The 26,820-nt window shown below is 42.7% G+C and overlaps 3 protein-coding genes, 1 long non-coding RNA gene and 2 other non-coding genes across 7 annotated transcripts; 2 read left to right on the top strand and 4 right to left on the bottom strand.

Moving 5' to 3' along the window:
• The first annotated feature begins 380 nt into the window (after window positions 1–380).
• On the top strand, window positions 381–7,500 carry LOC115400189 (phosphorylase b kinase gamma catalytic chain, skeletal muscle/heart isoform-like). Its single transcript, XM_030107904.1, has 10 exons — window positions 381–542; window positions 1,898–2,045; window positions 3,943–4,121; window positions 4,199–4,253; window positions 4,337–4,402; window positions 4,485–4,648; window positions 5,682–5,772; window positions 6,092–6,245; window positions 6,425–6,550; window positions 6,717–7,500. Exons 2-10 carry the CDS (start codon window positions 1,963–1,965, stop codon window positions 6,981–6,983), a joined length of 1,185 nt encoding a protein of 394 aa, XP_029963764.1. The 5' UTR covers window positions 381–542; window positions 1,898–1,962; the 3' UTR covers window positions 6,984–7,500.
• A 181-nt stretch (window positions 7,501–7,681) lies between these two features.
• Window positions 7,682–9,097, bottom strand: LOC115400195 (uncharacterized). Its single transcript, XR_003932774.1, has 4 exons — window positions 8,954–9,097; window positions 8,603–8,654; window positions 8,071–8,150; window positions 7,682–7,801 (listed from the first exon to the last, which is right to left on the bottom strand). It is a non-coding gene; the product is annotated as an uncharacterized LOC115400195 (long non-coding RNA).
• LOC115401256 (small nucleolar RNA SNORA15) lies at window positions 7,863–7,999 on the bottom strand. Its single transcript, XR_003932887.1, has one exon. It is a non-coding gene; the product is annotated as a small nucleolar RNA SNORA15 (small nucleolar RNA).
• Window positions 8,263–8,403, bottom strand: LOC115401255 (small nucleolar RNA SNORA15). The gene has a single exon (XR_003932886.1). It is a non-coding gene; the product is annotated as a small nucleolar RNA SNORA15 (small nucleolar RNA).
• Window positions 9,098–11,882: 2,785 nt separating the features above from the next.
• Window positions 11,883–26,149, top strand: LOC115400193 (phosphoserine phosphatase-like). 2 transcript variants are annotated; one of them, XM_030107910.1, is made up of 8 exons: window positions 11,883–11,964; window positions 12,701–12,844; window positions 12,976–13,110; window positions 13,804–13,949; window positions 14,398–14,546; window positions 14,765–14,878; window positions 24,852–24,863; window positions 26,139–26,149. In XM_030107910.1, the coding sequence occupies exons 1-6, from the start codon at window positions 11,921–11,923 to the stop codon at window positions 14,873–14,875; spliced, it is 729 nt and encodes a 242-aa protein (XP_029963770.1). In that variant the 5' UTR covers window positions 11,883–11,920; the 3' UTR covers window positions 14,876–14,878; window positions 24,852–24,863; window positions 26,139–26,149. The 2 variants fall into 2 exon arrangements, with proteins under 2 accessions (XP_029963770.1, XP_029963769.1); XM_030107909.1 differs by lacking the exons at window positions 24,852–24,863; window positions 26,139–26,149 and having other exon boundaries at window positions 14,765–15,242.
• LOC115400191 (protein NipSnap homolog 2-like) lies at window positions 15,266–23,649 on the bottom strand. Its single transcript, XM_030107907.1, has 10 exons — window positions 23,530–23,649; window positions 22,841–22,980; window positions 22,715–22,760; window positions 22,299–22,393; window positions 22,062–22,132; window positions 21,803–21,943; window positions 20,106–20,137; window positions 17,545–17,639; window positions 16,699–16,782; window positions 15,266–16,426 (listed from the first exon to the last, which is right to left on the bottom strand). The coding sequence occupies exons 1-10, from the start codon at window positions 23,619–23,621 to the stop codon at window positions 16,362–16,364; spliced, it is 861 nt and encodes a 286-aa protein (XP_029963767.1). The 5' UTR covers window positions 23,622–23,649; the 3' UTR covers window positions 15,266–16,361.
• Window positions 26,150–26,820: the final 671 nt, after the last annotated feature.

Below are 26,820 nucleotides of genomic sequence, written 5' to 3'. Positions count from 1 at the left end.
GAACTGAGAGACGGGACATCCTGGACAGGTCACCGGTTCACCACCAGGCCAATAGGTCACCCACTAACCTCAAAAGCATGCACAGGGGGTTCCTGGAAGGGGGCAAATGTCATCCTTGATGTGGGAGGAACCAGCTGTAGACACAGGGTAGAACATGCAAACTCCACACACATAAAAAAAAAAAAAAGCCACTAAAGCATGGAGCTGCTCCACAGCTTCTCTCATCAGGGACCATCAGCTCCACCACGTGGCGCAGCAGCACCTGTCCTGTCACTCAGTCCGATGCTCATGTTGAGTAATGCTGGATCCCTGTAAGCGCAGCCCCCTCCTCCCTCCTCTCTCTCCCTCTCTCTCTCTCTCTCTCTCTGCGGACACGATGTGCTGCTGCCGCTCTGCTCTGCTGCAGAAGCAGCTTTTTATTTTTGGCATCTGACATTAGAGCTCACCCTCCGCAACATGGCAGGAGCAGCGGCGGCTCCACTGCGCCTCTGACCTCCTGCCTGAAAGCACCGAGCGCCTCCTCTCCCCGGCATGGACCCGCGGTGAGTGACCTTCCGCCTTTTATTCAGCTTAATTCACTCCCCGGGAGCCCGGGCAAGGTCAAACAGAGATCACACGGTCACATGCCGTGTTCGATAGTTTCCAGCAGAATTCAAGAGACAGTGAACATGTTACATCTTTTTATTGCCAACATCAGAGCCAAAGGAAGCTCAATGAATGCATTTAAACTGGTAATAAAAGATGTTCAACGTGAGAAGAAACCCCATTATGGCGTTTCTATTTAATAAAAGTGTCTAGGAAGCAAAACGGAATCAAAATGATTAATATTTATTGATATTTATTAGATATTTCGGACTGGATGTTTGTTGAAAATGGAACAACATAGAAGGTACACACCACTGAGTATATCTTGCAATGTAATATTTGCATTACATTACATCAAATAAATGAATATTTCATGTAATTTGTATCTGGTAGTCCTCTGTGCATAAGGAAATCAATCAAATATGAAGTTAATTGTTGCACTGACAGAGAGTGAAAGATGAAACAAATGGTGTTTCTGTTAAAGGAGGCGTACACTGTCACCATGCTCTTTAATTCAGCCACTCATGTCTCCATGGTTGGCACAGCTCCAGGCAGGTATTATGTGCTTGCCATCAGTTTACTATCACTGGTTTGAAGAGCTCACCAAATATAGCCAAGTGAGCTATGTTTTACTGAGAGAACATGAGATCATCCCTGCAGAAAGGATTGTTTACCTGTTAACTTTACTGGAATGTACAGTAGTAAAACAAGAGTTTTAATCACAACATGATTTAATTCACTAAAAGCATGGAAGCTCTCGAAGTGTTTTGGCACAGCTTGAATTACTCTGAATGTTTGCATCAGTTTATCGTTCTGATTTGTCATCATGATGTCTGTACGGGGTGACACAGCAACCCATCAAAGGGTTGGAAGTTATAGCTTTAAAAAATGCCTCCAAAGTCAAAAACGTGTGCAAATGAAAAATTTAAAAATGCTATATTGCAACCAGTGTGCACATATGTTTCTGTGATTGAAGTGGATATAAAAATACGTAGTGGCGGCCTATAAACATTTTACATAGAAATTATTTTATTTTCTGTTGTGATTGTATATTTACGCCCTTGACCTTTTCTCAATTCACTCTCTATGTTGTGTAACTGCCAGCTGATGCATGTGTGGAGCAAGATAAATTCCAAGAGCGTGAAAACTTACTGATAAGGATCCAATTCCAGCCGTGCAACAAAGCCTTCACAAGACTTGATAAGCAAACAACGCCTGAAGCCACGACAAACGCTTTCAATATGATGAAACGTCATGAATCTGCAGGAGAAGCAGCGAGGTCGGTGTCATTCAAACTGTCTTCTGTCCGCAGCCTGTAGCGAGCTGTAAGAAGAGAGCAGTTGTGTACATTCGGCAGTGAACCGGCGTCGCTCCATCATGACGAAAGAGGAGGACATCCCAGACTGGGTGGGAGCCAAGGAGTTCTACGACAAATATGAGCCCAAGGAGATCCTGGGAAGGTTTGTCCTCAACACACCCATCATTTAAAAAAACTAGAAAAGTAAAAAGCCCGCAGAGACTGAAAGACAAACTAAACCTGAGTCACATTAAAATCAAGAAGACAGCAGAAACTTTAAAGCTTTACTGAACACATACTTTTATTTTAAAAACATTATTTGAGCCTGGATATCCACACAACTTTAGTATGTGGAGCCTGTTTGAACACTGTGAGCATTTTCAGGCTGAATTCAGGCCTCAGTTGGAGCAGCTGTCACTTTGAGAGAAAACGCAGCTGAATGGCTTGAATGAGCGCCGTCCCGGAGCCAGCTCGTTGCCATTCCCCTCCAGCCGCCAAACCAGGGGGCCGTTACGTAAGTCTCAGTGTCCGAGGAGGCTGTGCTCGTTAACTTCAACTTCACAAAGGTTTAGTCACGCTCGTGGTCGTGGATTACGTAATACTTTTCACCAATGCGGGTCAAGGGGTCGGCGGATGCGGACAATGAGCTCCTGCAGCCGGTATTCTCCACACGTTTCAGTCGCCAGCACAAAAAGAGCCACAAGTCAGCTCAGTTTCTGTGCACCGTTCCACCCCAGCCACAGCCTGGAGGGATTTAACCGGAAACTTTCACTCTAGCGACCGCATGGTGGTGTAGTGGTTCGCACTGCTTCATTATGGCCAGAATTTCTCCAGTTCGAGTCCATTTGGAAGGATTTCTCTGTGCAGTTTCATGTTGTGTGTATTTTGGTTTCCTCAGAAGTTGCTTGTTGGTGTGGATAAGTGGTTGTGTGTATAGTTGTGTTTTGTTTTAGTGTGTTCAATCAGTGATGGACAGACAGACAGTCCGGGGTGGTGTCTGTCTTTTCCCACAGTGAGCTGGGATCTTCTCCAGCCTCCACCGACCGGAACAGGATCAAACAGCATTGAAAGATGGTTGAATATTTACACTGACAAGAAGGCTTTTACTCAATGAACAATCATCACTCTGAAGTACAGATTCCACAGAAATGCTGCTCATATTTTATATTTATTTTACCCAACAGTACAGCCATAGGGACAGCAGAATATTCACTGTTCACCTTAAAAACAAAACAGCCGTTTTGCTCCTCTGAAACCACAAAACAGACTTAACCTTCATATTGAGAAAAAAAACATCTATTAACACAAAATCAAACTCCAGCAATTTTCTTTTTTGTTCAGGTTTACCCAAAGTGAACTTATTGAGGTCAGAAACTGAACATTATTGTAATGAAGAGAGAAGGGACGGGGCGCAGTAACACAGGATATGATGCCTAGAATCAATAATATTCAGACATTTCATTTGAGTTTCACATTTGTCACTTCAGAGTGAATTATAGCAAACAAAATGCTTTTCAAATTTTTTGTTTTATATATTTGTAAATATTTTCCATTTTGTCTTGTAGATTTGCTGTTTATGCTTTCTTTATGTCTAAATTCATTATGTAGAGCACATAACAGTCTATCATCTAACAGTGGAGTAGAGGTTAATAATACTGTGAGAATATAAGTTTGATCTTGAGAGAAGTCTGGGACCACTGTGCAGTTTGCAAATTCTCCTTGTGCATTCCTGGGTTTGCTTTTTTGTGGTTTGCTGATGGTTTAAAACAGTTAATTCTCTTGGTGTTTACGCTGTGATGGACTGCTGACCTCCACGGTGTGTCTTGTCTTCACACATATTCAGCTGGGATCGGATCCAGCACCTTTATTTTGCTACAACCCTGACAGGCACGTTATTCTGTTGATATCAAGCTGACACGATTGGATTAAAGCAGCCGCTTCACCTCACTTTGACTTACCAAGCTGCTTTATTGAAATATGTAAGGAGAGTTTGCAGAATGCAAAACAAATCATCTGATAGTTTTATCCCATCCGTGACAAGTCTGCTGTGCGTCCCTCAGGGGAGTGAGCAGCGTCGTGCGCCGCTGCGTGGACAAGCGCACGTCTCAGGAGTACGCGGTGAAGATCATCGACATCACCCCCTCCGACAAGATGTCTCCGCAGGAGATCCAGGAGATCAGGGAGGCCACGGTGAAGGAGATCGACATCCTCAAGAAAGTCTGCGGCCAGGACAACATCAGTAAGATCGCTCGCTGTGTGGAATTCACACATGATGCGTCTCAGCTGATCCATTCATTCAGTGACTCTACTCTCTAGTCCAGCTCAAAGACTGCTATGAATCCAAAGCCTTCTACTTCCTGGTCTTTGACCTGTAAGTAAAAGCGTCATGAGAAAAAAATTCAAAAATTACTTTTCTCCTAAACTATAAGCACAAATTTTATTTCCTTTCCCCAGGATGAAGAGGGGTGAACTTTTTGACTACCTGACAGAGAAAGTTACTCTGAGTGAGAAGGAAACCAGGTCAGAGGTCACAATGAAGACAAAAATGGTGAGTTTTATTGACGTTCAGACTCTGACTAGTGTGTGTTTGTGTGTGTTTCAGGAAAATCATGCGCGCTCTGCTGGAGGTGGTGCAGTTTCTCCATGCGCAGAACATCGTCCACCGGGACCTGAAGCCGGAGAACATCCTCCTAGATGACGACATGAACATCAAACTTACAGACTTTGGCTTTGCTGTGCAGATTCAGCCGGGCCAGAAGCTCAAAGGTCAGCCGAGACTCAGACAGTCACAGCTCAAGTGATGTGAATCAACCACTTTCTCTGAAAATAAATAGAAGCCATCTTAAGACATCTGAGTGTAACTGAAAGCTCAGCATGAGTCCAGCTCGCCTTGGACACTTGGTATGTTACGCTGATGATATGCGAGTCTCCTTCACTATTAAAGTTCCTGTATTTACACCCTGCGGAGCTGCGCTGAGCCCAGCAGCTGTCGGTGGTCAGCCGAGGGTCCGATTGCGCAACACGCTGGGCGTGCTCTTACAAAAGGTTAAGAAACAGGACACTGATCTATTTGCTGCAGTCTCAGACTGTCGCTGCACATTGACCTTTCAGACTTCCCAGAAAGCTTGGGATCATTAGCAGGAACTGCCAAGTCCAATGGCACAAGAAGCCTTCCGTTTAGTTCGGCTGGTGAAAATGTAAATATGGATCACATCCAGTCAGCAGGAGATGTACGTTTTCAATTCAACAAGGAAGCTTCAAACTGTCATCGGGATAAATATTCTCTTTGGTTTTCACAAATGCAAGTAAATTATATTAACATCGTTGAGAACTGGTTGATATTAAACGTTAATGTATTTCAGTGCATTCAAGTAAGTTACTTAAATCATAATATCTTCTCAGATTGTTTTCTATAACACAGCCGATACAAACAAACTCAACACGACACCTGTTAATGGACCTTTATTAAAAGTCAGAGCAAAACACTGACATTGGACTTATTTGACCTGACTCTGGTGGAAGGGCAGGGTACACACCCTGGACAGACCCACACCCCACACACACTTAGACACACACACTTATAGTTTAGAGCTGGATTCATCTAGAAGCCAGGTCTCCTGGGCTGCTTGATGTGGAAAAACGTCCCATGGAGATCCCTGAATGCAGGGTGATATCCTTGCCCCTCCGCACAACTGAATCCTCAGAACAGAGTTCTGTAACTGTAAAGTAACAAATAAACAAGGAAATGCTCTGTATCTTTAGTAACTGATTGTTTTTCGCGCGTGTGTGTGTAATGCAGAGGTCTGCGGTACGCCGGGTTATCTCGCCCCGGAGATCATTGAGTGCTCGATGGACGGAGGACATGCAGGATACAATACAGCTGTGGACATGTGAGGAAATCAATCTAATCTATCTGAACATCATGCAAACAAGCTCAGTTGTTTTCTTTTTACAATGCTTTCTGGGAAATTCATTACTAAATTGACTCATCAGTGGTGTTTTAAAAAAAATAATTTACTTCCATGAAATGTCCTCGTTTGAAATAGATACACCATTATAGGGTACGTTTAAAAAAAAAAACTATTTATATATAAATATTTGTTGATAAAAGGCAAGAATTTTCTGTTAAAATTGTAACCATTGCATTAGATTTGCTCATAGTGAGTGTATACAGTGAAAAACCATCTGTCTGGCTGCTCCTGTTTGCAGATGGAGTTCAGGGGTCATCATGTACACGCTGCTGGCCGGCTCGCCGCCCTTCTGGCACCGCAAACAGATGCTGATGCTGCGCATGATCTTGTCGGGAAAATACGACTTCTCCTCCCCGGAGTGGGAGGACCGCTCAGACACCGTGAAAGACTTGGTGGGTTTGATGAAGACGGTTCAGGGTTTTAGTGCAGGAGAGGAGATTTTAGCAGAGAGGATAGAACGCTAACCACTACACTGATCATCTTGAACTCTCTGATAACCAGCATGTGTTTTGAGTTTCCACTGAAGTGTCTGTACCACTTATTAATGAAACATTTGGTGTGATTCTTTCAGATCTCTCGGATGCTGGTGGTGGATCCAAAGCAGCGTTTCACAGCCAGGGACGTTCTCAACCACTCCTTCTTCTCGCAGTACGTGGTGGACGAGGTGCGACAGTTCTCTCCGTACAGGCGCTTCAAGGTGAGCTCAACCCCACATGATCTTTTTTTGTTAAAAACCTGATTTCCCCTTCAACGTGCTCATTTGACCGTCCGACTCGACGATCCTTCTCAGGAGTAGTCACAAACAACGGAATCCTTTCCACTCCGCTTTATGGAGTTAAACCGTGTTATTTACGTTCTCCCAGGTCATCTGCATGACTGTGCTCGCCACGATGCGAATCTACTGCAACTACCGCCGCGCCAAGCCCGTCACCAAAGAGGTGATCAAGAGCGACCCATACGCCGTGAAGCCCATCCGCAAGCTCATCGACGCCTGCGCCTTCAAGATCTACGGCCACTGGGTGAAGAAGGGCCAGACTCAGAACAGAGCCGCGCTGTTTGAGAACACGCCCAAAGCCATCCTCCTGTCCATCGCGGCCGAGGCCGACGAGCCCACGCACAACGTCTGGTAACAAACCCCGAAGGACCCACGAGGAACACTTTCTCTTTACATCGTTTGGTAGAAAATATGAACTACGAATCACCTAGGCTTATTTGGATTGTGATTTTTGGACAGAAGTGGGACTGATTTACCTCAAGAACTGCCTTTAAATGTGGCAACAAGGAATCTTCAGTCACTGATGTGTTTTTAACTTTGCTGTTTGAATTGTCTCTACGGTGAATCAGGTGAAAACTGATTTGTTTTTGTGACTGCAATAACTTATTTTTATTTTTCAATTTCTCTCAGAGATCAACCATGTTCATCCTGTTTGTAATATAGGTTTAAAATTTAGAGCACTGTGTAACTTTTCCTCCTGAGGAAAAGTGTCTGATCTATGAAACCCAGGCTGTGCGACATGTGGAAACCCAGTCGAGTTTAAAGAAGGCTGAAACTGTAAACCTGCATACTTGAAATGCATTGACAGTCTAACTGTGTGAATATTTGCCCATGAAGCAGGAATGTGCTGACCAGGGGACGTTGAAAACATGAGCACTTTGTCGTATGTTAGAGAAGTATTTATTAAAACCGATTCAATTTGAAGCATGTTCAAACATTTTTCTGAGCTGCTGAGTTTCTTCAAGGCTTGACCTTCAGTTGAAAAGAGAGTCAGACAAGACATTTTTAAAGCATTTTTATTATTTCAGAAAAGACACAATTCCATTTGAACGAGTCAGAACAATCTTATGTTAAATTGCAGAATACTGTGTTGGTAAAAAGAAATTGAAAACATTAAGACACTGATAATAATTACCTGGACGGGAGTTTTCCCTCAGTCCGTTCAAGTCTTCCCTGCAAAATTCAAACAAAAGAAAACAGTCAATATAAACTCACAATGGATATCCTATTGAACACTTGTACTCGATCCTGTGCAGCTGGACAAGACCATCGGAGGTGCTCGTCTGCTCATTTAGCGGGAAGGAGGCTTTTCTTTTGCATGGTGTCTGACTGCATCCAGCACAGATCAGCTGGAGCAGAATTCGGCCATGCCTCAAGAAGGAAACCGTTGTGCTCAGTGTAAGAATCACGCTGTTTGGGAACAGAGGGGAGGGTAAACCTACCAATATCAGGCTGGTCTTCAGAGTCTGCAGGTCACTCAGACCATCATCTGCGTCTGAGATTCCACAGATATTTACATAAGCTGGCAAATACAGACCAGACATAAGTTAAAATGAAGAGCAACAACTTTTTTCATGCATTTATGATTACATATTTCAGACACCGAAAATTACAGCTGTAAGCATGAGCTAATGACATGTATTCACTCTGACAAAAGAATGAGGCACATCAAAAGCACTCATATCCTTTAAATGGGTCAGTGTGTGAAATCTATCATTTAGCATGGTGTCTGACTGTGTTTACTATGTCAAGAGTAAAACAGAATTCAGCCATGCATTCACATTTCTGTTCAGAATTTTCCTCCTCTCGAGAAGTTAGTACCGCTCTCTCGTTACTAGTGAATTCCACATAATTTCAATCTACGTGTTAGGACGTAGAAATTCTTATTTATATTGAAAACTATGACAATATATCCAACTTTAGAATAAAACCTGTTTTACTGATAAAACGTGTGCTGTGCAGCAGTTGTTTTACCTTACATCTGAAGGTCATGGTATTTCAGGAAAGGGCTTCCTCCAGTGAAATCCTGTACAACAAACACAAAAAATGGTATGCACTTTAGGCTTTAGTGAAGATTAGCCACTAATGTGTGTTCCTATAAAAATAAGAAATACAGACCACTAACAGTCACATCTACATCTACCGACAGACTAATTTTGTAAAACGTTTTCCAGTCAAGTCTAAGACTGTCCTTTAAATTTAATAGCAGTATCTTTCAGAATGAAGTGTATCGCTTCCTCCACACGGAGACGATCCACGTGTGTACCAGGCGCTCCACCCCAAAGGAAAAAACGCGTTATTCTGGATCTTCAGGGGACGGATTACCTGTAGCTTTAACATTCCCAGGTCCAGATTGAGCAATCGTTCATTCCACTATCCCACATGAAGGCGAATAATTGCACAAATACTCAGCTAAGACAGAAGATCACCTCCCTCCACCTCTGTAGCATGCATGGTTAGCATCGCCCGGTTAGCACATGTCTTCTTCTACGGTTTATTTGAGAACGAGCATCAGCGCCCCCTGCCGCGAGGCACGTGAAAGAAACAGTGAGGGCAAGTGGTGTTTTACAGGGGAAAAAATGGACAAACAAAAACTCCCATAATTTTCGACACACAAGCCAGTTTCATTAAATTCAATTATTCGTTTCAATATTAGGGTGATTTTGAACTTAGTGATAAATGAAATTAAAAGTGACAAACATTAAATACAATTTAAAACATATAATTTCAGAAATTATGCCATAAATTCTTATGCCTGTTGGTCCACTTTTTGCAGGCCTCACAATGACAGCACAACGTTTCTCACCCTAGTCCTACACCCTCTAAAATGAATCAGGCAAATCAACCTTTTAAACATCTCAATAATAGTGTATCATGATTTACCAGTGATACAAGTCGGGTGTGTGTGTCTCATTTGAAATATTTTGTCAGTCTTTGCTGTTGCACTCTTGGATGGTATTTGGTTTGAGTTGAAGGAAAAACGTCACAGAAGTTCTGAATTCTCAAAATGAGAACATTTAATAGGGCAAATGAAAAAAAAAAACCCTAAATCAATCAAACTCTTTCCCAAAAAAACATCCCCTGCAGAGGGGGAAAAATGAGATATTACTCCAGCAAAATGGCTTTCAGTATTGTCATCTCTCATGTGCCACACACCACTTTACACACCTCTTCCTGCAGCTCTCATCACAGCCTTACTAAATACAGTGACTACTCTCACACCAACAAACAATGCTGGTAGGAGGAAATGTGGTGGTCACACAAAGGAAAACACCAAATAGATCTGAAAACAGAATATACACCATAAGGAGAATCCACATACACCCGGTGTGACCTTTTAAAACTGTAAACAGTGATGGAACATATTCTGCATCCTGCTTCAGATGTTTTGAAATGTGCACCTTATTTTAGCCTTAACAGTCTAGCCTTAACATCTGTGAACACTGTACTCTATAACCCCGTGACTTGTGCAAGCACAAGTGTAATATTTTCTTTATCAGTCCTGGGGGCTATCTGTCCTGTTGAACTGCTATCAGTTTGTGTGATTTGTTCATTGAATGGTTCACTTGGCTACATGGTCAAAGCTTTTCACTTGGAGATACACTGTTTGAGCAGGTGTCCTCAAGGACTGTTGCTCCACCCAGGTAAACATTCAGCCATCATTTAGTTTGCAAGTGTGTGAGTCTCATGATCTGTTGGAGAGCTGTTGCCTTCACTATTTGCACGTCATTATAGTTGATTGTATATTCACTTACCTCATCACTCCAGCCTTTTCTTCACAAGGCACCAAAAATATGTCTCTTCGTTGCTCCAAGTGGTTGTTTCTTTGGTGGTTGTTGTTCTCTAGGAATGACTTTTTCTCTTTTTTCTTTTGAAAGATTTCTCAAAAGTCAGATTTTCCAAGATAACGATATGCAACATTTCCAATAATGTTTGACCACAGTCATTGATTATGGTCTTTAAAATCAAAAAGCTCACAAAAGATGGGTTTATGAGAATCAAAAGTGATTGTATAAAATTTTCAGTTTGCATTTCCACACATCCCACCTTTTCTGTGATTGTATTTACATACAATGCCTTTGTTACACATGAGTTATCTCAGTCCTCAGTTTGTTTCAGCATGAGAGAATGAAAAGCGCTTCCATCTAGTGCAATGGAAGCCAAGATTCCAGTTTTCTTTCACTCTGAAGTTAAAAAAACCCCTCAATTTCCTATTTCTAAATTAAAATGACGACTTTTGTTGAAACTGCAGTTTTTCATTAGATGTTGCAGCATGATGACACTTGGGTACTGAAAATGGCCGAGCAGCATACATCATCAACAAAGATGAAATAAAAGTGTATCATAAATAGGTATGTGTTGATGGATGCTAATGAATGTTGATGGAGATATTTACAGGGGCACATGGAAATACAGGCTGAGGCCGTTTCCTGGAAGAGGTCCCAGTATTGTGCCTGAAAATTTGCTGGTGCGTGTTGAGGTGTGTAAACATCTCTGGAGCAGCAGCCTGTAACTAATTTCCATGTATGGCTGCTGTGATCCTCAGTGAGAAACCCTGAAAAAACCTTTAACTTAAAGTGAAAGCAGACATATGTTTATGAAGTGTTTTTTTTTCTAATATTTTACATGGCAATCCTCAACAACTGGCTGGAACCCACCGGCACTAGCAACTTGTGGGAAATTAAAAAAAAGATTTTTAGTTTTTTTCTTGTAACTTTGGTTTGATTTCTTTTATTTGCAAACAAGGGTTATACACTTAAGGCATTTGCCGAGGTTTTTTATTACTACTTTCAATCCTATTCTGATGGTAATTGAACTAATTAATCTTAATAGTAATCTAGCACTGGAGCCAATCCCAGTTTATTATGGGTCAGGGAAAGATACAAGTCACCAGTTCATCACCTGACAAACAGAGAAAGTCAAACACGCTCACCAATTAAACTCACATGTATGGAACAGGAAAAAAATGCGTGAGGGTGAATTTCCATCGGTTCCTCGTGCTTGTGTCGCTCTTTGTGATAAAGGAGTCCAGCGGGTCACCTTGAGGCGGCGCAGGGGGGCGGAGCTCCGGTACTGTACCCTCCCGCTGCCCCCGACTGTACCCACCGCTGCTGCTCTCTGGGGGCGGGGAGAACGCGCTCCAGGTCGCGTGAGTTCCACTCTGCTGATTGGTGTTTTCATGGCAACGGGGCCGGTGGTGGTGGGCGGGGCTTGCGCTGCCTCGCTCTGATTGGTCCGCCATTCAGCGCCGCTCTTCCTCGTCGGCGAGTCCGTCCGCAACGGCTCTCCTTTATGCTGAAGCGACCCATCGTGCCTTATCAACGCCGGATTCTCCAGTAAGAACGAGTTTGATGCTTTACCTTAATCTCTTCGCAGGATCATAGTCCGCCTCGGTACTCGGGTTGTTAGCGGCGGCGAGCAGCCGAGCGGCGCTCAGAGCGAGTCGCACCGGGCAGGTAACGCGCTCAGCCGCTCCGCTCTCCTCCGCGCTCAGTCACGTTTTGATCCCGGTCGCCTGCTGCTCAGCTGTGATCTTTTTACAGTAAACGCACAGAAGCTGCATGCTTTATTGACTTTCACGGTTGGGATATGTCGTGCGGTGTATGTTATTTATTTTTTTTCTATAGTAGGCTCGATGTTGTGCAGTGTGCATGGGGCGATGATGCAATCCGACCAGAGGGTGTCCATCCCCGGCCTCTCATAGTTTCTTTAGGCTTGTTTATATAACGCATTGTTGGCAGTGACTTGTACTTATTGCACTTAATCTATGTTGATGGAGAAACCTTTGCACATGGATATTTCGGTGAATAGAGCTTTTTTTTCTGCCTCACTGGATAATAGACATCCACTGCATGCAGGTCTTGAGTTCAGTCAGGCAGCTGCACATTAAACCAACAAATGCAGCACATGATCCTGCTAATGACCACTAGATCTGGCCTCAGATGGCTCCCCAGAGTGGCCACTTTATGTCACTCATTACTCTTTCCCCTGCACATGTGCCAAGTGTGACTTGTTAATGCTGTCCAACACCACTACTGATGCCCTAATCCTGCCTGTTTTTCTTTCCCTTAGCAAGATGGCCAGTCTTTCACAGACAAAGGAGCTGTTCAGGAGAGCAGAGGCAGTTTGTTTTGACGTGGACAGCACGGTCATCAAAGAAGAAGGCATCGATGAACTTGCCAAATTCTGTGGAGTGGGAGATGCAGTCACTGAGATGTATGCCGCCTGCTTTTTCCATCACATTAAATCAAACCCTGTGTTTTTTTTGTCATAGTCATCTGCAAAAAGTTAATGTCACAGAACTGGTTGCAGATATTAAACCAACATGTATCATGTTCACATTGCAGGACTCGCAAAGCAATGGGAGGCTCAATGACGTTTAAAAAGGCCCTGACTGAGCGCCTTTCCATCATCCGATGTTCCAGGGAACAAGTCAACAAGCTGATAACAGACCATCCTCCACAGCTCACTCCAGGTGTCAGGTGAGCATGTGAACGATTTCACTCCAAAATCTCACAACAAAAGATGACTGTTGGTGTACTAATATCAGTATCAGGCGATTGTGTTTTTATAACAGAAATAAATGGCTTTAGGTCAATTATAGACATGCCTTTGTTGATTTAAGCAATTATAAAACTAGAAGTGTCACTAATGCACAAATAAACTATCAAAACAGGCTGAGGAGAATGGGATTTTCTCCTGCTGCAGGTTCATCTTCATATAAAATAATTTCCCTCTGGGATTATCATTTCTATTCTGTTTCAGGGAGCCACAATTAAACATCATATTTCATCATAAACACACGATTAAAAACACAGTGACTGATTGCTGAAAATGACAAAGCTGATATAGACTGTACTGTAAAAGCATCCTAAAAAAGTGTGAATCCAAAAAGTGATCAGAAAGAGAAGGTGGTTCAGAATAAAAAAATATCCTGGTCACTTACTTATTTTCTTATATGACAAATACTTTTCTCAAATTTCGCATTAATCTTTACTTCTTTAGTGCAGATAAATTCTTGTAAACACCAGTTTATGCTGGTGTCTCTGCTTCCTCCTGCAGCCCTGAGCGCCTCTTTTACTCTGATAGACACAGATTTATTTTAACATGTTTCATGTTGTGTGTGTCAAACTGTCATTCACGTGTTGATAAATATCCGTCTTGTCTTCTTCCAGGGAGCTGGTGGATCGTCTGCATGAGCGCAACATCAAGGTGTTCCTCATTTCGGGGGGCTTCCGTTGTATTGTTGAGCACGTGGCCACTCAGCTAAACATTCCTCTGCACCACGTCTACGCCAACAGGCTCAAGTTCTACTTCAATGGTAAGAGCCCCATGCCAAGGGTTTATCTTATTCTCACGCGTGTGTCTATTTTTAAAGTGTGTGCCAACTCGATAAGGTCTGATGAAGATCTGGAAGGCTTTCTCTTGTAAATCTTAGAGTCAAGACACCTTGAACTTTCTTCTGTCTCTCCAACTTTGACGACTTCTGTGAGAAACTGGAGATTTGACAGAAATTTAATCGTTGTAATACAAGCCTTTTAAAAGTAACATTTTAAAACTTTCAGAAGTCATTCTGCACATCACAGATGTTTCACCTTTCTTCTAGTTTTCCTCACTGAAAAACAAGATCTTCAATCAATTTGAAACATTTTGAGTGATATGAGTATCGGACAGCTCAGAAAATCAGTAAAACAATGGAGTTTGATCATTAAACGCAGTCCAAAGTGATCTTGCTGAAGGAAATTGAAGACACGATGGGTGTGTTGCAGGAGAGTACGCCGGTTTCGATGAGAGTCAGCCCACAGCCGAGAGCGGCGGGAAAGGAAAAGTGATCAGCTTGCTGAAGGAACAGTACGGCTTCAAGACCGTGGTGATGATCGGAGACGGAGCCACCGACCTGGAGGCCTGCCCCCCCGCTGTGAGTGACCACATCTGCTCACAACTGTCACCTTTAGAGCTTCATACATAGAAACCTGAATGGAAACATTTTACAGATTTATGAAAGAAAAACTGAAATATTTCACAACTTTTGTTGCATTCTTGATCAATATAAGTATTAATGCTGAAATATTTATGTGTGTAGTAAGATCATAAGTTTATTTGGGTTTATTCTAAACTGAGATTTCTTGTTTTCAGAGCGCGTTCATCGGGTTTGGTGGGAATGTTGTCCGGCCGCAGGTGAAGGAGAGGAGCTCGTGGTACGTGACGAGTTTCGGGGAGCTTTTGAAGGAACTGGAGAAGATCTAAAACGTGTCAACGGATCCCTGTTATTACTAATTTAACATATTGTATTTGCACCCAATGTGTGCCTCAGATGGTTTTATCCAGTTTCTCTTATATTTCAATAGATTTTTATATTGAACAAACGTTTACACTAATGAGACCAATTTTACCTTAAGAGGGACGTTGGTTGGTTTTTATACTAAAACATACTAAAAAAAAAAAACCTAAGTGGAGGTTAAGAAGATTAGTGTTTTTGCACCTTGCTTCCATTAGGTAGGCTAATACAATCCTACATTTGATGGTATGTGCAATGAGCGATAGAAGTATTATCTGTGTTCTGTAAGCAGACATGTCTGAGTGTGACTCATGTAAATAACACCATTAAAATAAAAACAAGACAACATGACGAGAATGTTGCTGAAACCATTTTTTTTTTTTATTGTGTCGGCGTTTCTTGCTCTCTACATTTTTTTCGCCCCACTGAACCAGAACACCAGATAAACACGTTTCCTTTAATGATAAAACCTCTGTTACGGTCCGCTTCATCAGACAGATTCGCCCGGCGGGATAGATATGACTCCTGCTTTTACATCTTTGTACACGACTGTTGGGCCCCGTTGAAACACGTTGGATAAAAACATTTTGAAAACCAGGCATGCCGTCTTCACGAGAGAAACGTGGAAACCAGAGTTACAAACACAGCACCATGAATGCGACGTTAAAACGTTGACCATGTCGGGGGGGGGGGGGGGGGGGGCTGGGAAACATCCAGGAGGAGCAACTCAGTGGAGTGTTTTTCGCTAAATGACCTTTTTTGGTTTATTGTGGACATCGAGTATAAAATCTAGAATTTTACACCTTCTAACGTTTGTTATCCGGCAGCAGAAGTACAGCTTTCACAACTCCACAGATGTGTTATCGTTAATAAGCTGTGGCGCACGTTACGTCCAGCGCCACTTTTCTAACACACTTCATGTATTCACACGAGTTTACATTAAATAAATAAATGGCTACTGCACTGAGCAGTGAGCTTCAGCAGTACGCTTTTTCTTCTCCTCCTATGTTCCCGCACATTTACGCCACACAGCTGCTTCTTTTGCGTTCAAGTAACTTTCGTCTGCTCCTAAACTGAGGAGCTTTCTTCATGGACAAAGTGGTAACATGGCACGAGACGTCGGGCAGAACAACTGTCAGGAGGACTGAATCGGTCAATTGTACTCATCCTTCTCCACAACCAAATTAGAACCAAAAAAAAAAGTGTCATGAAATGCAGGAAGGGCCTTGATATGGTTCAGTAACTGGAGATAAACGGCAGGTACTGTGGCCTTTTCTGACCTACTGACATCTTGGAGTAATAAAGCAAACACAAGTGAAGACAGGATGTTTGGCGGCAGCGACACGAGGTTGATTCCCACATGGCGATGCTCTGGGTGGGGTGTAACATTCATAAAAAAAAAACAAAAAGAGGGTGCCACTCTGTCTCAGCTTCCAGCTGGTCTCCTGCTTCTCTTCACTGCAGCGGCGAAGCCTTTGTGGGGATCATGATCCTGGAGTCCATGTGCTGAATGAGAGGAACTGCAAGGAGATTCAGAGTGGAGTCAGTTCCAACGCCTTCCAGGTCTCACCACGTGCCGCTGAGCAAGCTCGGCCAGTTTCTAAACAAACTAACCCAGATCTGCTGACTCTCGGGGGGGATTAGTGCCAGATCTGTCTGTTAATGTATACTGTCTGAATAACTGGACGGACCGGCCAGGCTACAGAACCGTTTACAACTAATAAATCTAATAAACATTGCAGATAGGCTCACTCAACCTCATCAATACTGGAAGTGGTTTTGGAAAACTCACCTGTGTAATACACCACTTCCTCCCAGCCGTCATGGTTCCAGATGGCATTCCTCGTGTCTTCTCGAGACTGGAGGTCTTTGTAAGCTGCAGGGAACAAATGAAAGCCTCTAAATGACGACAGCACTAAAAGTTCGACAAGTTCAACAAGTTATTCTTAGATGATCAATAAAAATATCTACATGTAAATGCTGAGGTGACATTGTTCAAGGGTTGAACAATTTTACAAGAAACGTCATTCAAATTCTCAAAAACTGAAAGTGTGTTTGACTATTTTCTGGGAAGTATTTAGAAATGATAGTTGTTGTCTGGAGGTGAAAACACTGAGCCTGTGTGGAGAAGGTCAAGGTTCAAACCCCACTGACCACAAAACCCCCGTTCGGACTGGCATTCAGCGTCAGCCCTCTGCCAAGTCTGTGACGTTCCCTCGGACGGGAGCAGCCAAAGGTCACTGACCAGCATCACCGAGACAAAGTTTAAAGTGTTTGGAATCATCTAAACCTGGAGGATTCTCCGTCTGGTTCTCTGCTGTCCGACAGTCTGCTGTTTGGAGGTGGGCAGGCTGCTGCGGGGTTTTTCTTTCTGTGATCGCGGCCATCTGGTGAGGCCCCGGCAGTGAGCCGGAACAATACGGCTGCCCGCTGGTTAACAAAACAACAAGCTCCAAGGGCTGGAATGCTCGCTGGAGCGGACGGGACCTGCGAAGTTTTGAGGCCATCATCTGTGGCTCCTGCACCACTAGTGCAGTTATTAATGTGTGTTTTTGTTTGAATTGTTTCTCAAGCTGAAGTAAAAGTTGAGCAGTATTTCATTTACAGCGGACAACATAAAGCAAGAGATTACACGTACCCCAGAGGTGATGGACCATGTAGAGGTTCCCGATCTGTGAGAAGAATCCTCCCACTGCTTCTCGGTTGTGCTGGCGGTATCGAATGGCCCTGGCCCTGCAGACAAGAGCAGCTTCGGTCAACAAACCGCCGGAGACTTCACCATGGCAGACCGGACCAGCAGTAGATATTAAACCAGCGTTCAGAGCGGCACTTCAGCCCGCCTCCTGGAGTTACTCTGGGGTGTATTTATTTCACTCGCCGGGATTCAGTCCGGTTTGTTGGAGCGAAGCCACCGAGAGACACCGCGAAGCCCCGATCGCCATCGACTGAATCACGTCCAACTGGACGACGTAACGACTTGGATAAGCGAGCGTATGTTTATGAATCCCGCCGCCGGCCAAGTTTGCATAAAGCCATTGAATTGGTGTGTTTTAAATTCACTATTTTCTCTCTAAAGCAAACATAAGAGTTGACGTCGTGATTAGTCTGGACGCAGAACTGCGACACCTCATTTCTGCTCGTCTGTAACACAAAGTGTAAGCTTCCAACTCCTAAAATGGATATTAAAAAAAAAATTTTTTTCTTTGTTTTGAAACGCTACAGAGGATTGGTGAAGCGCTGGGTGGCTTAATAAGTGTGAAGGCGACGTGACCTGATCCTGGTGCGGCGTTTCAATCGAAGGTTTACCGCTCTTTCAGGAAGGAGAAACACCCAGATTTGTTTGAAGTTCAATTTAAAATTGTGCAATATTTGGAAGAAGAAAAGAAATAACTAGAGACATAAAAGTTTTCACACTTTCCATCAGCGTGGAGGAGCTGCTGCAGTAAATATTTCAGATTTGCTTCTACACCTCATTCAAATGGCTCCACTATCATCAGGTTCCTGTTTGGAGCAGAAGAACCAGATGGTGGGGTTTTTTTTTTTTTTTTATATATATTTCTATGGCTTCTATTAGGTGATAGAAGTTTCAGATGTATTTTACAAGTCTACAGAGGTTTGGTTGAAATGAGCATAAAATTAAACGTAATAAAAGAGGTTTTCCTCCTGGACTTATGGCTCCATCAAACAGGATTATTTAAAATCACCTTTCAGTTGTTTTAGGAAGGAAAAACACACAAAACGTCAGTGTTAAATATTATTCAATAGTCTGAGGTTACATAGTGTGGAAAGGGTTCAAGCATGAAAAATTATGTTATTTTTTTAAATCACTAAATCAGCATTTGGGGAGACCACCCTTCAAAGCAGCGCCGGCTGAACCTGAACACAAGTTGTTAAAAAAAATGCCTTGAAAAACAAAGCACACATTTTCTTTGGATGCAAGTCTGGTTCAGATCTTTAGGATTTTATTAAGACCCAAGGTCTGTGGGGGGGAACATACGCTCACTTACAGGAATCATTTAAACTGAAGGTAGTTCTGAGCACTGGTTTTATGTTCGGGGTTCAATTTCTTTGAGCAGAAAACAATTTGAAGCCAATCAGACCCTTTCAAACACTTCAGCACAGCAGGAGATCCTAAAACTGGGAAGGTTTTTAGAAAGAAAACAACTTAAAACGCCACAAACACTCATGACTGGGTCAGAGGTGGCCACAAGTTACATTCAAGTCTGAGCACAGACAAAAAGCAATTAATGCCACAAAAGCTGTTATGCCAGTGTTTTCAATGTGTCCATGTCCAAACACATATCATGTATCACTACATCCCATTCACACATATCCGTTATCTTTGTCTATTATATAAGCAGACGTTCCTATACTAATTATTTTTAATGAGTTGACAATGCAACAGAAATTCTTTAATTTCCATATAAATATTGACTCAATCAGACACATCTGAACAGGTTTGGCCACACAAAGTCTGGTTAAAATGAGAGTGGAGTTTATTTAAAGAGCCATGGATGAGTCAATAGTTTGCATTTACATTTAAGATTTGAAATTTGGCAGGTTTAAGCAAAAGCACAAGAAGAAACTAACTTAACAAGCAGCTATTAAAGTGTTTCGCATGTGTTCTGCTCTAAATCACCACATTCGCAGGACTGGGTCAAAGAAAGTAACAAAGCGTCAGTTTCTGGTGTCACTTCAAACCATGTAAACGGCTTGTCTGTGTGTGTGTGTGTGGCATCTCATCCGTGACTGCTGTGCTGCATGACACCTCATATCCATGCATCACTCAAAAAATAGTTTTAATTAACATTTTAAAATTGGGTAATTTATCTGAAGAGCTAATATAATATTTACACTGGAAGGATCTCTCACAGCCTGAACATGTTGCAAAATCCAAAAAAACTGGTCAGACGAGCACAGACGGATTTATTTTAATCTATCTTTATGGATTTATGTGTTTCGTCATCTGATCGATGTTGCTCTGTTGGTTTGGGTCGATCCTCAACAGCTCAGATTACTATTAACATGAGCACATTATTTCTCATGAATCTGAGCCTTGGCAGGAGAGCATGGCGGCGTAGCTTCAAACACAGAGGTTCTCCCCGAGGAATCGCTCTTATTAATGACACCGTGACGAGCGAAACTTCGACTGCTCTGTAACTACATCTGGGTGAAACAGAACGAATTCGGGCTGCTTACCAGTAATTACCCCACTCGATCATGGTTCCTGGCTGCAGGAGAGAAAACAAAATATTCTTTTATTACATTTAAACACGGACAACCGCAACCTTCCCAGACGTTAACGCAAATAAATGACAAGAATGTAACACAGGTGTTTCGTCAGAGTACAGATAAGCTGCAATAACAACTCCACCCAGAGGCTTCTTCAATCATCCTCCGCTGCTTTAGACAACACGCACCCTGCCGCTTCCAGGATCTAATCTCAGCCTGCGATGAGGGATGACAGGGTTCATCCATCACATCAGCAGGAACACTGACACAGAGGCGGTTTGACCTCTCAGATTAGAAAGAACGACTTAATCTGTAGGAGATGAGATGGCTTTATTCCGACTGTACGCGTTTGATTTAACGGTGGGAGACCACTTCCTGAGATGGAACAACTGTTTATGGAGAAGCTAAGAGCAGAATATTTATCACCATCTGAGCTGATGAAGATCATCTGAAATGTCAGAAAGAACATCTGTCTGAATTTGAAATTTGTGCAGCTTTGTTCCTTTTAACAGAAACTGATGAAGAGTTTCGTCCTGAAGTCCAAACAGCTGATCGGCTCTGTGGGTCGTTCTCATTGAAAAGCATGCACTAACATGTTCCGGCCCTTGAATTAATTGCATCTGAGCTGCCGTCATCATCATAATCACATTGTTGCTAAGATTAAACCTCACAGTGCCGGTGTACAGTGGATCAGCTTGTGCCGTTCCACCGTTTCAGGACTTCGAGCTGCTCACAAGGAGGCTTTGTGTTTATAAAAACAGGAGCAAGCTGTGTTGAGGAATCAAAGAAGTGTATTTTTCTCAACTCTAAAAACCAATCTCATTCAAGGCTGTGTGATCAATAAGGAAGAACAAAACATCACATTTCACTGCAGTCTGTTTCATATTCACACAGGTGTCTCAATCGTGTTCGACTGAAAGTAAACAAACTAAATTTAAGACTTCATATCCTCCATTATGCAGCAAACAAACATTTCTATATCATAATCTAAGTACGTCAAAGCACGTCTGGGATTGCTATAACTTCAACTGCAGAGCACTGATGATCGATTAAAAACTGAGTCAAAGCAGCAGAATGAGTTCCTCTGTCAGCCACAATACCGATAAGAAACAAAAGCTTCCCACGTTAGACGTGTTTTTCCTGTGTTGACTTTAAACAAAGCAGAGCAGACTGTGATTTGAGACCTTACAAGAGAAAGGTCTTTGAATCAAACCAAACTTTCCAAGGACACATCCTAAAAATCAGCTTTTCCTTCAAATGACCACATAAAATACACTTTATATAGATGCCTTCAGGTGAAGTCAATATTATATCTAATTTGGATTTATTGTAGTAAAATTTACAACCTTTTAAATTATGTTGGTCAACTCATCAGCTTAACCGATATTTCCTACTCAAGTGCTATTATTCATTCTATTTTACATTTTTTAATACATAGAATTACAACAGGATATCTGAAACCTATGAACACCTGAGACAACATCTGCAGAAACTACGATTCTACATTTAAAGCTGTATTCGATGTGACTTCAGCTTCTCTCACATGCATTTCTTCAGGTAACAAAGAATTTTAATTAGCATAGGATTTCAAAAAGAAAAGAATGATGCGATTTATATGTTTGATGTGTCAGGTCTTGAAGGGTTAAACTAGCTCTGACACTCACCCTGAGCTGATAGGACCTGAGCTCATAGATGTTGGGTCCCTCTCGTGGGACTGGCTCGTTCCAGAAGCTGAACTCCAGCAGAAGCTGATTTCTGCGGGACAGCAGCATCTTACCTCGCTCCTTCCTGTAGGCGGTGAAATCCTGGAGACGCAGATCAATGAGCTTTACTTCAACGTAAACCGTGCACGCTCTGATTAGCCTGCGGCTGAAGCCACGAGCGAGAGTCACTCTGATGAGATGCACATGCTGGAGTGTTTACCTTGTTCTGCCTGAGCTTGTTCATCACCTCTGTGAGTGCCGGGTATCCACCTCTGTAGCGCCACAGATGAACTGGAAGGACAACACAGCATCACATCAGCTGAAGCACAGAGCTCCAAGAAACTGATGCTGCCATGCAGGTTTCTATAAATTCAGCATCAAGTCTGTCTGAGCTGAAATGAAGAAACTGTATGCGTAAAGTGACTCATGTCTGCGTACGATGACATAGCAATCATACCGGCCTGGTCTTGCTCTCCATACCAGGTGTTCCAGGTCCCCACCAGCTCACAGGGGTAGTATTTATCAGCATGGATGGAGGGCAAAACATCCTCACTGTGATGAACGACAAGTCAAATTCAACCAGATATTAGCACTTGATAAAAAAAAAAAAAAATCACTGGAGGACTTGACACTGCAGTTTATAGTCACAAGTTCTGCCTGCAGGTGGATTATCTCTAGTGGCTGTGGGAGTGCTGCTCGTGGCATTGGTGTGTGTCGGACTGAGGTCATGCCAGCAAGTCATCCACCATACAGGAATAGACCTCTGAATTATTTTTACACATTTGTCTTGGTCTTTCTGCTCCCCCCACTGCAACAACGTCTGCCAAAAGCTCATGCCACCATGCTCTCTTTGTAATACGAGACGGCACTCACCAGAGTTTGTTGTAAGAATCCAGGCACTCTGGCTTGACATTATGGACTGAAAAGAAAGCTTGTGTTTGTGAAAACAATCTAAGCACAACTTTAAAGGGCACGCGGATGATTCTTAAGGACACTCACACTGAATTTTGTAGAGGTTGCTCTCCTCATTTTTGGTCAACAGATTGGAGTGTGCATCTTTTCTGGGATCAACTTTCCTCACAAAGAGCGACTTAAACCAGCTGTCCTCTCGGTTTCTGCTGCTGGATGCTGTAAACCCCCTGAAAGCACAGCAAAAACACAGGAAATCATCAGTAGGGAGCACGGAGAACACCAACACGGGCTCCCCAATCCGTATCAGCTACAAACGCTTTGAAAGCTAAGGTGACACTTTGATGAGTCAGTAACTAACTGCATGTAATGCACAGATAAGCGCGGTCTGCGTGACCCAAAGCATCCCCAGGACCTGCATCACGCACAAACTTCTGCATCACATTTTTGCATCGCAGCTAAACAAAGTCAAATATTGACCTTGAGCGTTTGTGAGGCTCCCTGACAAACGATGACAGAAACCTGTCTTATTTTCTCCTTCACCGGCAGCCAGACGGGGCGTCAATGTGAAACGAGCCGCGATAAACAAACACACGGTGCAGCTTGTGGTGACTTACAGCTGAAGGCCACAGAGGACCGACTCGTTAGCAAATCACAGGCTAGCTCGGACGGGCTCATCGCACAACCACAACACACAAGTGGCGGAAAACAACACGCAGCAGCGGGCACGAGACGCCACAATGGTGACGACCGCACGTGCAGACTGATGGACGGCTCACCTGCACCACACCATCAGCTGCCCGGCGGAGTGGGCCCCGCTTTTAGCCCGACCCAGTCCACCGCGGACTCTCTGAAGGACTCCAGTCGCCATCTTCAACTGAGCTACAGCCCCGCGGAGCAGAGGGTGTACCGGCAGAGGAACGGCAGGGGGCGACCGAGCGCCGCACGGCCGCAGGGAGCGACGCGGCGGGGCGGCGAGAAGAAGAGCTCACTGCAATCACATCATGAAGGTGGGGAGGTGTCTAAACATTCTTATATACCTATATAGAAAAAAAGAAAGAAAGAAAACAGATATAATATCACGACATGGCTCCACTGAGTTCACTCACTGCAACTTTTCTTTGGAAATAAGAACAGGAAGAAAGAAACATGCACCATGCAGAAAACTACTCTAGTATTTTATGGGAGAAAATATACTTCCACAATGTGGTAGAGTATGGGATAGTATAGTATTATATACAGCAGTACTGTGTAATTTTGTACTGATTCAAAGAGTCTGCTTGGATGCTTTATGTGGTCCATGGCCTCTCTTTGCTGATGTGCCTTGACGCTGGTTTAGATTGTATGCCACCAGGCCATTTGGACCAAGGAGGAGGGAACTAACTTCATCATAACAAATATTTGCAAAGGCGTAATCATCTGAGAGACACAGAACAACCAAAAACACATAAACAGTTGTAAAACATTTACATTTGTGATCTGACAGTGTGAGAGTCCAAAGGTAATATAACGTGTGTGTGTGTGTGTGTGTGTGTGTGTGTGTGTGTGTGTGTGTATGTGTGTGTGATATCAGCTGAGAGCAGAAAGGGAGGGACCGACCTTTTTGTTACCTCAGCTTCCATAAAGCTGATATGGACAAATGGAATCAAACAAAGCTTCTAAAGCACCAATAAAGACAAAGAAAAATAAAACCATAAACCAAAATATAAAAACAAAAACTTCCACAGCTAACAAATGAGATTCTCATCTCTGCACTGATCACAAGAGGCCCAAAAGAAAGATAAAGATCCAGAATGACTAAAAGAAAATATGGTATAAACTCATAGTATAAACTCTCAGAGAATTGTGGATCATATCCAGCAACAATGATCTTCTTGGAAAGAAGTTAGTCCACTGCAAAAAAAAAAAAAAAAAAAAAAAAAAAAAAAAAAAAGATAAGCTCTTTGAACCTGAACTGATGTTCATTTATTATCTGTATCAACACACTTACAGATTTCTATTAAGATGAATTATACACAATAATTTATCAAGCTTTGTGAAGAAGCAAAGCACTTAAACATTCAAACATGTTTCATAACATACAAAAAGGGTAGAAACTGAGTATGTTTAATAAGTTTCGCCAAAATGTAACATATTATTTGGACGGATGAGGGCGCTATAATCTACCCTATGTGTGTCAACAGTTATTTCAAATGTGCTCCTGAGAGTGGGACTGCTGTGTTCAGCATGGAAAGGACAAATTTTTACATGCACACAGAAGTAAAACCTTCCACAATGTGAAATCGTTGTTGTTGACAACCCACAGCTCCAAAAAAAAAAAAAAGAAAAGAAAAGAAAAGAAATAAATAAAGAAAACCCTCTGTCTTTGTCTCTCTGTTTCTCATCACTTTTCCGGCATTCAGTTGAACAAAAAAAAGAGTCCTCAGACAGAACATTGAACTGACATCTTTCGTCATTAAATGTCAAATCCCAGACAGGACACCGAACAGGTTCAGCTGTCTTTACATGTGTCTGCTTGCAGTGCTTCCAGTCTGCAGGCCTGTGTGTGGCAGGTCCCACAGCTGTGACCTACTTCAACACAGGAAAAGGTCTCCAACCTAAAGCTAGACAAAAGAGAGGGAGAGAGATTAGACATTGACCCTGGTGGAGAATACTGTCCTTTAATTCTTAAGTACTTAACTTAAAAAATAATATGCTGTAGATAAAGTATGAGCTGAAGTTATTTGTGCTGCAAGGCCTGCAGGAAGAGCACGTCACGGCGGGATCCGGTTGCACCGGGTGATGGAGAAGGTGACAGAGGTCACGGCCACGGAGGAATTCAGCACAGTTGAGAATGATTTATTATTTGACAGGGTGACAATGAAGAAAATGGGGACCATATTGCTGGAGCTCGCTTGGCTTCAGGAGAAACACTACTTACCACCAGTGGAATTCAGAAAGAATGGGGGGATTTGTCTGGAGTTCAAAGACATGAATCAAGAGGGAGTGTTTGCACCGTGAAACATTTTTGAATAACACAAAAAGCAAAATGTGCACATGTCTGGGAATTCAGGGTATGATCAGATCCAGTTCAAATCTGATCTTTCTCAGTTCAGAAACTGGTCCAGGAGGTTGATTTGGGAACTGGAAGTGTTTATTTATTTTGACCTCGGTTAAAGGTTTTACCAGTTTAACCAATGTCAAACGTTTCAGTGCACAATCTAAATGTGTGATAAATTAAAATGGATACAGCCAAAAACATCCAGGGGTGCTTCAGAGGACTTCTTAAAACGTCTACATTAATCTGAACGGCTTGATCAGCATATTTAACAGATTTAGGTGGACATGGAGAGTTACACCAAGGGCATGTTTTATTAATGGAAGGAGTGAGATCAGCTTTTAAACAAAGAACTTCAGTTTCACTCCTCTGGCTGTGCATGTATACAGTCAGTGCCTCATTAGTGTTCGCAGCACAGTAAAAAGGATTTTGTGAGAATCTCAATTTGTTTCTCAGTGTTGAGTTGAAGTCTTCAATCATTCTGCGCTGCTTTATATGATATCAGTCTCTGCTTACATGTGTCAGGTATGGCAAACCAGAATTTCCATTTTTTTTAATTGATTGAGAACATCAACTTTCAAATATCCTGATTTTGTTGAATCTTCTCTCAGATTCACGATGGACTCTCGAGCCCTTCTTTTATACGCTCCACTTGACAGTATAATACCTCTAAACCACCGTGAGGCCGTCACTGGTGTGAGCCCTGAGATCTTTTCATGACTTTATGGGCTGACAAACCTTGCCGTTGTATGGTCCACTTAAGGGCTTTGTGCGGCTCATTTACCAGCTCATGTGGCATGATTTCATCTGCAGCTCTTGCTTTTTCATGTCGGCTTAAAAGTTAAACATTCAAGTCAATTTTTCAAACTAGGAAAGAACCCAATGTCCCCCCCCATAAAAAGGAAAAAAACAAAAAAAAAAAACAGAACAACTCAAGGTGACCATTCATTTTCTGTCAACACCTTGTCACTCGAAAAGACATTTGTAGCCTGGTCTCAGTTCAGCGACTTTCAGACCATGTCATATTTAGGTG

The sequence above is a fragment of the Salarias fasciatus genome, chromosome 14 (assembly GCF_902148845.1).
Source record: "Salarias fasciatus chromosome 14, fSalaFa1.1, whole genome shotgun sequence".
NCBI lineage: Eukaryota > Metazoa > Chordata > Actinopteri > Blenniiformes > Blenniidae > Salarias > Salarias fasciatus.
This window is presented reverse-complemented; position numbering and strand designations above follow the sequence as displayed.